Source organism: Mandrillus leucophaeus, unplaced genomic scaffold (genome assembly GCF_000951045.1).
Source record: "Mandrillus leucophaeus isolate KB7577 unplaced genomic scaffold, Mleu.le_1.0 Scaffold353, whole genome shotgun sequence".
Lineage (NCBI taxonomy): Eukaryota > Metazoa > Chordata > Mammalia > Primates > Cercopithecidae > Mandrillus > Mandrillus leucophaeus.
This window is the reverse complement of record NW_012103732.1, coordinates 199,226-211,420: the sequence shown is the minus strand read 5'-3', so window position 1 is coordinate 211,420 and position 12,195 is coordinate 199,226. Positions and strand designations below refer to the sequence as shown.

The 12,195-nt window shown below is 38.3% G+C and overlaps 1 protein-coding gene across 2 annotated transcripts in view; it reads left to right on the top strand.

Moving 5' to 3' along the window:
* The window catches only part of LNPEP (leucyl/cystinyl aminopeptidase), a 99,988-nt gene that overhangs the window by 36,697 nt on the left and 51,096 nt on the right, over positions 1 to 12,195 (top strand). For both annotated transcript variants that reach the window (XM_011989410.1, XM_011989412.1), the window contains exon 2: positions 10,311 to 11,151. In XM_011989410.1, coding sequence (XP_011844800.1) covers positions 10,311 to 11,151 — 841 coding nt within the window. The remainder of the gene's footprint in view (positions 1 to 10,310; positions 11,152 to 12,195) is intronic.

Genomic DNA, 12,195 nt, shown 5'->3' with positions numbered 1-12,195 from the left:
TTGCTTGAGGTCCACTCCAGACCCTGTTTGCCTGGGTATCAGCAGCGGAGGCTGCAGAAGATAGAATATTGCTGAACAAGGAGTGTTGCTGTCTGATTCTTGCTCTGGAAGCTTCATCTCAGGGGTGTACCCAGCCTTGTGAGGTGTGAGGTGTCGGTCTGCACCTAGTGGGGGGATGTCTCCCAGTTGGTCTACTCAGGGGTCACGGAACCACTTGAGCAGGCAGTCTGTCCATTCTCAGATCTCAATCTCCATGCTGGGAGATCCACTGCTCTCTTCAAAGCTGTCAGACAGGGACATTTGCCTCTGCTGAGGTTTCTGCTGCTTTTTGTTTAGCTATGCCCTGTCCCCAGAGTGGAGTCCACAGAGGCAGGCAGGCAGGCCTCCTTGAGCTGTGGTGAGCTCCACCCAATCCGAGCTTCCCAGTGGCTTTGTTTACCTACTTAAGCCTCAGCAATGGCGGACGCCCCTCCCCCAACCTCACTGCTGCTTTGCAATTAGATCTCAGACTGCTGTACTAGCAATGAGGGAGGCTCCATGGGCGTGGGACCCTCTGGGCCATGTGGGATATAATCTGGTGTGCTGTTTGCTAAGACCCTTGGTAAAGGTAAGTATTAGGGTAGGAGTTACCCAATTTTCCAGGTGTTGTGTGTCTCAACTTCCTTTGGCTAGGAAAAGGAATTTCCTTCCCCCTTGCACTTCCCAGGTGAGGTGATGCCTTGCCCTGCTTCAGCTCTCGCTGGTCAGGCTGCACCTGCAGACCAGCACCAACTGTCCGACACACCCCAGTGAGACGAACCCAGTACCTCAGTTGAAAATGCAGAAATCACCTATCTTCTGTGTCGCTCATGCTGGGAGCTGGAGGCTGGAGCTGTTCCTATTAGGCCATCTTGGGTGCACTCCCCCTCCCCCAGATATCATTAATTTTAAACCTTTTCCCACTATAGGCCTTTAAAGCAATAAATTTTCTTGAATTTTGATATATTATGTTTTTATTATTATTTATTTCAAATATTTAATAAATTCCTTGTGGTTTCTTCTTTGACTCATGAATGATTTAAAGTCTTTTTTTTTTTTTATTTTCAAAATATCTAGGGATTGTCTACCTAATTTACTAATTGATTTTTTAATTGTTTGCATTGTGTTTAGAGAACAAAGTCTCTAAAAAGCATATTTCAGTCTTTTGAAGTTGAGTGTGATTTATTTTATTTTATTTTGCTTTATTGCATCTTGGTGAACGTTTCATATGTATTTCTGCAGTTGTTAGATTTAATGTTCCATGAATGTCAGGTCAAATTAATTAATAGTATTGTTCCGAACTTCCGTGACCTTACTTATTTGTTGTCTGTTTGTTCCATCAATTATGAAGAGAAAGGATATGGTTGTGGATGTTTTTGTTTGTTCTGTTCTTCATAAAAAACTTCTGTTTGAAACACTGTTATTAGGTATACATATTTAAGACTGATATCCTTCTGAATTTCTCCTTTTATTATTATAAAATATTCTTCTACTTTGTTAATCTATTTGTGTCTAAATTTAAAATACATCTCTTACAGAGAGTGTATATAGTTGTTTCTTGCTGTTTTTTCCCCATTGTGACAGTCTCTGTTATAATGTTTAATCCATTTACAGATAATGCATAGGTCGGGTTTAAGTCTACCATGTTGCCACTGTTTTCATTTGTTCGTTTTGTTTTTGTTTCTCTGTTTCTCCTTTATTCCTTTTTTTGGATTAAGTGGTCAATTTTAGTATTTCATTTTATTTTCTCTATTGGATTCGTAACTAGGCGTCTTTTTAAAATCACTTTTTCAGTGTTTCTTCTAGGGTTAATAATATGCATCATTAACTTATTTAAGTCTGTGTATAGTCAGTATTGTACCATTTCACGTTCTATACCTGACCCTTCTTCCTTTCTGCCTAATTACTCTTACTCAACTTCTGTATTCTTTGTGCTTTTGTTGTATCTTTTTTTTTTTTTTAAGCATACGGTTTTTAAAGATAGTCTTTTACGGAAATTATAAGAAGAATAAAGAATGTATACTTTTATTTTAACATGTATTATTTCTGGTATTCTCTCCTTCCTGAAGATCTGAGTTTCCGTCTGGTAGTATTTCCCTTCATCCTGAAGAAACTCCTTTAAAATTTCTTGTAGTGTACATCTGCTTGAGGAAAATGTGTTCTAAATGAATTCTGTAAGCTATCATTTATCCGAAAATGTCTTTTATTCTTGATTTTGAAGCATATTTTCACTGCATGTGCAAAGTTGAGTTGAGAATTTTCTTTGTCTTCCAACTCTTTAAAAATGCACTGTCATCTTCAGGCCTCCACCATTGACGTGAGAAGTTAGTGTTTGTACTGTTGTTCATCTGTATGTAGCATTGTTTCCAGGCTCTCTTAAAGGTTTTCTTTTTATCTTTAGTTTTAAGCAGTTTTGACCATGATGTGCTTAAGACATTATTATTTGTGTGTGTGTGTGTGTGTGTGTGTGTGTATTTATCTTTTTGGGGGTTTGCTGAATGTTTTGGATCTGGTAAGTGGTGTTTTTCATCAAACTTAATAAAATTTTAACTATTATTTCTTCAGATATTTTCTTCTGCTGCATTCTCATACTCTTCTTCTGTGGCTCCTGTTAGACACGTTAGACTGTCTGATACTGTCCCCCAGATCCCTGATGCTGTGTTTACTTTTCTTCAATCCTTTGTCTCATTGTTCTTCAAATCGGTAATTTCTAATGATCTGTCAAGTTTATGGACTCTTTCTTCTGCTGTCTCCAATCTGCCTTTAAGTCCATTTAGTAACTTTTTCATTTTATTTATTGAACCTTTGTCTCCTAGAATTTTCTTTTTTCCCTCCCAGTTAGTTCTTTTTTAGTCTTGATTTCCCTGCTGAGAGTCTCATCTATTCACATATTCTCAATTTTTCCTTTTTAAAATACATCTTCCTGCTTAACGATGGGGATACAATTGAAAAATCATAAAACACATCTTCTTCAGGGATTCTTTTTTATTTATAATAGCTACTCTAAAGACTTGCTAAATGCAATCAAATATCTGGACCACCTTAAGATTGCTTTCTAATAATTCTATTTACTTAGGGTTCACATTTTCTTGTTTCATTAAATGTCTAGTAATTTTTTATTACATATTGAATAGTGTCAATGACACATTGTAGAGATGCTGAATTAAAAAAAAAACAACTGTAAAATGTTGATTTTTCTCGCTCTGTCTCTGTAGACAGCTTAGTTACTAGCTGATCACCTTGTGTAGGCTTGTTTTTGAAGTTTTTAGGGCAGATCTGTAGAAAGCCTAAGGTGTTTCTCAGGCTCCTCTAACTTAGTAGGACTCATCCTTAAATACTTTTTGCCCTGTGAGTTTTATTAGGGCTTGGTTTTAGGCTGTGTTAGTATGGATCTAGAGTAGGCCTTATTCTAGGGTGGCACTTTTACTTCTACACTGAGACCTTTCTAGTGCTTCAAGCTGATGCCTAGGGTGTTATGAGTTCTCTTTGCTCTGACTGGGTTGACTTGCCACTGCTTTCCTGCACTGCTTGACCTCTAGTATTTCTGTTCTGTCTTAACCTTATTGCAGCCACTTTCTTCTATGCCCCAAGTTCTGAATTGGCTAAGGACTCTCAGAAAACCTCGTACAAACCTCCATGACTCCCCTCTGCACATGCCCCCCTTCACCAGCACTGCTCTACTTAGACCCTAGCTTGGCAGACTACAGTTGGGAAATTGTCCCCAGACAGAGAACCAGAGTTATTGTGGGCCCACCTGTTCCTTCACTCAGAGGTCACACTCTGTTAGCGAGTATGTGCAAACAGGTGTATCGTTTTATCTAGTTTAATAGTTGTTTATGAGAGGAATGATAATCTGGTACCAATTACTCTGTCATATGGAAAGTTGAAATCTCTCCCAGTATGCTTATGGACTGAATCATTGCTCTCTGATCTTCTTGCCTCCCACCCTCAGTCATCCATTTACTTTTCTCTTCACAAGGGAGACAAAGTCAGGGTGAGGGACAGCAGAAGACAGACCTTACTTGGATCTTACTCCTATGTCATGACCTTGGGCTTCTGAACTGGAAAATTAAAGGTGGTGTGAAAAAGCACAGTATACTAGGGGTAAAATAGTAATGCATGCAGGACTTTCCGTGTTCGTATTTTATGCCACTGCTTATACATTGAGGTGTTATACAAACAGGTGTCAGGGAAAGGGACGACTTAGATACATCTTCAAAACTTGTTTGCCGTTAATGACTGCCCTTCAGATTCTGGTGAGATAAGATACACCTAAACTTGTAACTTCTCATGAGCACTGTCATTAACAGGAAGAGATTTTCTTTGAGTATGGGTTTAGTGGGGGTTGGGTAATGTTTTGTCCATCTGGACCTACTCAGAAAAAAAAATCACGTTATTTTTGTTCTAAATTCTAGTGTTTTTCTTTTTAAGCCTGAACTTAAAAAAAATGGATTTTTTTTTGATAGAAAAGGATTCTCATTAGGGAAATAGTTAGTTTATGTGATACTTAGTCATCACTTTGGAAATTTATCTAGAAAGTATTGTAAGTGCTGTCCCATACTTGGAGCTTATAGTTCTATATAAATATGTCATAGGGGCCTCAGAAGAACATTAGACTTTTTTTTTCCTTGTTACTATTCCCTAAAAAATACAGTATAACAACTGTTTATATAGCATTTACAATGGATTAGATATTATAAGTAGTCTAGAGATGATTTAAAGTATGTGGGAGGATATGCAAAGATTAGATGCAAATATTACAGCATTCTATAGAAGGGACTTGAGCATTTCTGGATTTTGGTTTCACAGGGAGCTCTGGAATGAATCCCCCACAGATACCTAGGGATAGCTGTTAAATTTTCTTTGAAAATGTGATGGCAGCTTAAAGCTTTAATCCTTTTAAAGTCTGTGAGAAGTTTGCTTCTTTTAGTTCAAGTTGCTGTTAATGTTGTTTGTCATGGCTTCACTTTTTGTCCTGTTTTCTAAATTGTACCCCTCAGTTGATGACTTGCTGTCTTGCCGGTAGCCTCTATGCACTGTACAGTTGGCTTCTTACCACATCCTCCCTATATGTTTAACCCTGCCTAACAATCTGCTTTCTCTACCTTTTATAAACATTTTATTTAACTTGTATTGTGGTAAAATACACATAACACTTCTTTTAGACCTGGGCTGGTAAGAACTGCTAAAGATGTTTTTTAGAGATTTGTGGTATGACAGATTCCACTGGGATTTCTGACCTCCTCAGTCATGCTTGTCTTGGGGTCACCACTCCTTGGCCCTCTCCCATGGCACCTGTCCCTCATTCTGCTCAAGCCCCTATGCCTTCCCAACAACTTGCCTTTAGCTCTGGGCAGATGTCCTTGCTTGCACTCATCACAGAGAACAGAAAGGCTCGCTGCTGTTTTGTGCTCATGCACATGCCTCTTCTCTGTCGTCACCTACTGTCCTCCAGGCTTGGAGGAAGAGGACCTAGCTCCCATCATAATGGGTTTCTTGTACGCTCTCCCTATCCCTCTGGATGCTATGCTAGCATTTTCCCTCCCCTACTCCTCCACCTCCAGATTTCATCTTTCTTTTCCTTTCCTGCAGAAATACGTGCCCAAGTTGTTCCCATCTTAAACACAGATACATGAAAAACAAGGATTTAAGTTTTCTCTATACCACATTTTCCTTTAGTTTATCCCTATGTTTTTTCCTTGATAAACAACTACATACCTTGAAAGAATAGTATGCAGCCCTTGTTTTCTTTCGTTAACTTTCCATTTCTTCTTTGGGCCCCTGGAACCAGGTTTCTACTCTCACTATTAAAGTCACTGGTTCCCTGGTTGCCAAATGTAAGGGCCTCTCTAGGCCTCATTTTACTTGACCTTTCTAAAATATTTAATGCTGGCCACTTTCGTCTTTATGAAATCCTGCTTTTGGTTTCTGGGATGTCACTCTCTGATATCCCTACCTTTGGTCCATTCCTTCTTCTTTGCTATCCTTCTTCCTCTGGCCACCCAGCTCTTAAATGCTGATCCTCCCTGACTATCTCCCTTTTGATGGTCTCATTTATCTGCATGGATTTAATGACCATATCTACACAGGTGATTCGGAAACCTGAATCCTCCACCCAGATCACTCCTTTGAGCTCTAAACCCACATAACACAATCCTTTTAACAATTCTACAAAATAGTACTGTTTCCCACATTTATAGATGAGGAAATTGAGGGTAAGACAGGTAACGTGTTTGAGATCAGTCCGTGGAAAAGCCAGGATTTTAACCTCTACCTAAAATCAGGCCTTTAACTCTATTAATCAAACATCTCCACCTGGTTATCTGACAGATCCATCAAATATATCATATCCTACACTGAATGCCATCTCATAATCCTGTTCTCCTTCCTTGCCTCAAAAAAAATTAGAAAATGTGAAAGCCTATATTTCAATCTCAGTGAATGACATTCCTTCTTTTCAGTTATACAAGTTGGAATGTAAAGGGAATTGACATAGACTTTTCTCTGTCTCCTACCCTGCAGGTCCATCTAGCCCAAGGGAATATCAGTTCTTGTGCATCTACTTTTTTAATGTGGCTTGTAATCATACCCTCCTCCTTATTCCCACTGCTACTGACATAGTTAAGAACTTTATCTTGACTGTTATTGCCATTATAGTGACAGTCTAACTCAGTGCAACTGGTTACAGGCAGAGCCCAGTGTCACAGTGACAGCCTAAGTCTCACATTATCTGAGCTGAAGAACCAGGGTTTATTGTTTTTGTTTTTTTAATTTTTAATCTGTTGCAGAGATTTTGTAGCATATAAAAATTACTTAGAAAAATGAAATGAAAAAAGACATACAAAATAGCTCAGTTTTAAACATTATTAAATTCAACACACATAAAAATTACTCTGTGAAATTGTCATAAAAGTTTTTGGGTACTAATAGTCTATGTATATCCTGTCCCAGATGGGTCACACTTTTGCACATTGGCACTGGTCCACAAACAACATTGAGGAGTGCTAGTTCCCAGTATCTAATGAAAAGAAATGTCTTCAGTTCTCTTAGATTATAACCACATGGGCCTATGTTATTTAAAACTGAAATATTTCAGCTAGAAGGTTCTTTGCTTTGGCTTATAGATAGCTTATGTATATGGATTTAAGAGGTTTTAGAAAATTCCCTGTTTCTTTAGGATCCCTTCTTTCAGTGGGAATAAATCCCATTGATCAAGGGGTAATCATGTGTTACATTACAATTTAATGCCAAAATCAAAGTGTACTGACTTAAGAATCAAATCAACATTTTCTTAAATAGGCTTGAAGTACCTTCATGGATCTTCATGGGATACCTGTAATAAAAGTGATTTTCCCTGATTTGATATATTTAACTTGATATGATTGTGCATACCAGAAACAAAAAAAAACCTGTGCTTCCATTGCGCAGTAAAATACAGCAAATGGGTTGATGTGATCTCCATTTCTGAAAGATTAAAATTCTACGTAGGTATTATTCTGACTGGGAGTGAAATAATAAAAGTAAGTTATTTGGATTTAGGCAGGCATCTGACTAAGCCCTTGTCAGAAGATTTGAATTAATGACATGCAGACAGGAGATGCCGAATGGTCAAACTGTGGAATATCTCTTGGCTTTAAATGTCTTGGCTGAAGAATAAAAAAAAACCCAGCAACAAAGTTATAAGGGGATGGAATTGAGAGATGGGAATGCTCTAAATATTAAGCTGAGATTGTACCTGGAGTTAGTTTAGAAATATCGTAAATAAAACCATACTGTGCAGAACCCATTGTTGTCTGTATTAGGCCTGACACAGAACAAAACACATGGGGCGAATGCCTGAGAGCATAATCTTCCCATGTGTGGTAAAGAAAAGTCAAAAAAGGCCTTTTTAGACATTTTTAAATTAAAAAAAAAAAAAATAAGCTAGTCTACAGCACTGTGCCAGGCACTGAAAAACTACTACAGAAACTTTCTAATCATTAAACGTTTTAAAAGCAATTTTAAAAAATTGAATACAGCAATATTTGCTCTGTTAATGAAGTGTAGGACCCCAAACACTATTAACTATCAAAACAAAACATACTTTTTTTTTTTTACAAGAAATTGGGGCACTATAGGAAGTTTAGGAGATTATATTCCCAAAAGCAGGATGTTAGAACCCTTCTTCTTTCATAGTAGATGGGTAGATGGCAGATTGCTAAACTCGTACCTAGAAAATGATTAAAAGTTTTATTCGAATAAAAATTTTAAAGTAGCATAACTTGTACAAAGTTCAGGTTGGAGAGGAGTCAGGAAAAGGCAACCTCATTGTGATCCATATGCTCCCCAAAGCAGAAATGGGTGAGGTGAAATGAAAAGAAAGTTTATTTTTTAAAGGTAATAAAAACAAAGGAAAAACAAAAAAGATAACTTCTCTTAATTTATGTTGTAGCAAGTTAAGCTGAGGTATGGAATACCAGGTATTCACCAGGTGGTTGGGCATGGGAAAGGGAGATGATGACACTGCAGGCAGAGGAAACAAAAGAAAAAAAGACATGTGGAGGATGGTGTGGAATAGCTGCCTGACCTGTGCTCAAAATAGTAAGCAGTTTGGGGTGGCCAGAGTATACTCAGGAATGGTATGGTTAGTGCTGGCTGGGATCTGACCATGGAAGATGCTTATACCAGTGCCTCTCAAACTTAAGTGCACCTGAGGATTTGTTAAAATTCGTACTCTAGGAGGAGACTTCAGAGGCTGCGTTTCTAACAAGCTGCAATGTGATGCAAATGCTGCAGGGTCACGGGCCACACTGAGCAGCAAAACTGCAAATGTTACCCTAATACTTATCAGTGATTGGTTTTATGGATGAAGAGTTGTCACCATTACAGTGTTTGTTGAATAGCACAAAATACATAGCATTTATCTTAAGCTAGATATTCAGTAGTTTTTTGTAAACTTTGCTCTCCTGATGGTGAAATAATACTCTTAGCAACTTCATTGCCAGGTATTAAATAAATAATTCAGGGCTCTCATCTTTTATTGAATTAGTTTGGGTAGAGGGATGCAATATAATAATGAAAAGAACGTAAACTTTTGAATCAGATTTTTAGACCTGGGCTTTAACATTAGTTTTATGACTAAAATAGCTGTGTGTATGACTTTATGAAAGTGAATTAATCTCTTTTGCTATTTTCTCATGTCTAAAATAGAATACTTGCCATTTTATAGGATTGTTGTAAGGGTTAGAAATGAGATGTATAAAGTGCCTTATAGGGAAGATTAGTGGAAGTTTCAATTTGATAATTTTTGAGATCCCTTAAAAACTAAAATTGTATGAATTTTAAATAAAGAAAATTCAATGATCTAATCCTAGGAAGTACTGATATATGGGGGATTATCTACCCTTCTACTTCTAGAGTCTTTTTTCTCAGTGATTTTGGCAAATCGGATGGTGTGGTTTGTTGTAGTTTGTAAAAGCTCCCACTGAGATCCACTAACACTCATGGTGTGCAGTATGGTTGTTTCCCATGGAAATATGTTGTACTACTGAAAGCCATGGAAGCATGAAAAACAGATTGAATTATAATTTTATCTGACTTTTATTGTTTTTTGGTCTTCTTAAAAATTATTTCTTGCTTATGGAAATTTCCTATGTAATTTGTTGCTTCCCATTTGCTGTGGGACAGAAACATTCCTCTTTCAGGGGAAAACAATAACCCATCCTGTTGCTTAGCCACACTCAGTCTTAGAGATGGGCATACCAGCTTGTGGTGCTCCCTAGGGAGAATGAGACTCAGGGACGAGACCCACAAGTACTTTGGAAGCAGGTCTGAGGCCTGCTGGACAGAAATTCTGGGATCCCAGTGCCCAGACATTAGAAGGGGAAGCATGGACTCTAGGTGGGCACATCCCTTTAATCCTACTAACTCCTGGCCTGGTGGGGACAGATGTAGTCAGAGGAACGCCAAAACAGGGCCCTCTCAAGGCCAGGGCAGGGTTCCATGTTGTGGGGCAGGAGTATATTAAGGAAATTACTATATTATCTCAGATATCTTTTTAAAAATATAATAGCCTATTTATTTAACTTTCTTGTTTCATAACTGATATACTTTTATTTATGTTTTGGTATTTAATGAATGACTCAATAATGGCATAAACATCTTATTTAATTCAGTAGCTCTAAGATGGAAATAAGTCTTAGTGACTGAAAAAAAATTCTTACTTTAAATGTGGTCTAGCTAGAAGACATGTTATTAATATTATGAGCTTTTTTTTTCTGACTCTGCTTTGTTTTTATGGTTTGGTTTTTTAGATCGGCTTCAGCTCCCCAGGAATATGATTGAAAACAGCATGTTTGAGGAAGAACCAGATGTGGTGGATTTAGCCAAAGAACCTTGTTTACATCCTCTAGAGCCTGATGAGGTGGAATATGAGCCCCGGGGTTCCCGACTGCTGGTGCGGGGTCTTGGTGAGCATGAGATGGACGAGGATGAAGAGGATTATGAGTCATCAGCCAAGTTGCTGGGCATGTCCTTCATGAATAGAAGCTCAGGCCTTCGGAACAGTGCAGCTGGTTATAGGCAGAGCCCAGATGGGGCTTGTTCAGTACCCTCTGCAAGGACCATGGTGGTCTGTGCTTTTGTCGTTGTGGTTGCTGCTTCTGTAATCATGGTGATTTACTTACTACCCAGATGTACCTTTACCAAAGAAGGCTGCCATAAAAAAAACCAATCGATTGGACTAATTCAGCCAATTGCAACAAATGGGAAATTGTTTCCATGGGCACAAATCAGGCTTCCCACTGCCATTGTGCCACTACGCTATGAACTCAACCTACACCCGAACCTAACCTCGATGACATTCAGGGGTTCTGTGACAATTTCGGTTCAGGCTCTTCAGGTCACATGGAATATCATTCTTCATAGCACAGGTCATAATATTTCAAGAGTGACCTTTATGTCAGCAGTTTCAAGCCAAGAAAAACAAGTTGAGATCCTGGAATATCCATATCATGAACAGATCGCGATTGTTGCCCCTGAAGCCCTTCTAGCAGGGCACAATTATACGTTGAAGATAGAGTTCTCGGCAAATATATCTAGTTCTTACTATGGGTTTTATGGCTTCTCCTACACAGATGAAAGTAATGAGAAAAAGTATGTAGCCCTCTTAAATGATTCTGGTTTTACGTTCTGGTAACTTCTGCAATATAGATCCCTTTGCCCACACCAGAGACACGAATTGTGATTTTTTTTTTTTTAATTTAGAAAGTTATATACAAAATAGTAGAATGGTGATTTAGAAGAATATATTATCTCTCTTAGTCAAAGCCTTGAGCATATATCATGGTGGGGTGGAGATAGGGGTGTGCTGGTAGAAAAGGATGGATAAAGATTATATCCCAAAAAACTTGTTATCTTGAGGTTTTCACTTTTTTTTTTTTTTTTTTTGAGACGGAGTCTTGCTGTGTTGCCCAGGCTGAAGTGCAGTGGCCGGATCTCAGCTCACTGCAAGCTCCGCCTCCCGGGTTTACGCCATTCTCCTGCCTCAGCCTCCCGAGTAGCTGGGACTACAGGCGTCCGCCACCTCGCCCGGCTAGTTTTTTGTATTTTTTTAGTAGAGAGGGGGTTTCACCGTGTTAGCCAGGATGGTCTTGATCTCCTGACCTCGTGATCCGCCCGTCTCGGCCTCCCAAAGTGCTGGGATTACAGGCTTGAGCCACCGCGCCATTTTTAAGATGAATCTAGTTTTCTGTCACCTCATGAAGTCTGTTGGGAAGCAGAGTAAAGAGTATGAATTATTCTTTAAGACCTATTTTCCTAATGTGCAGAACTTTTAGGAGGTACTTAGTGAAATACAGAAAGAGGACATGAAGTGTGAAGTGTGATGTGCTTACATATATCATTTTTAATATCCTTAATCTTTACTGGTTTATTATTTTTTAAATGTCAGTCTATTTTGGATTTCTGGTGGAAATTTTTTTTAAGGTCTAGGAGAGACTTAATTTGGTTCAGAAAAAAAGGTGAGACAAAATATAAAATTATTCAGCTCCCTATTTGGACTATATGTTTAGTACTTTAATCTTAGCATTCATAGCATGTAGTTTAAAATTCTGGGAAGATGGAGTTCACACAGTATGGAGGTTATTCTTAAGTAGCAGTGATACCAGTTGTCTTGTGCACAAAGTCCTCACTACATCT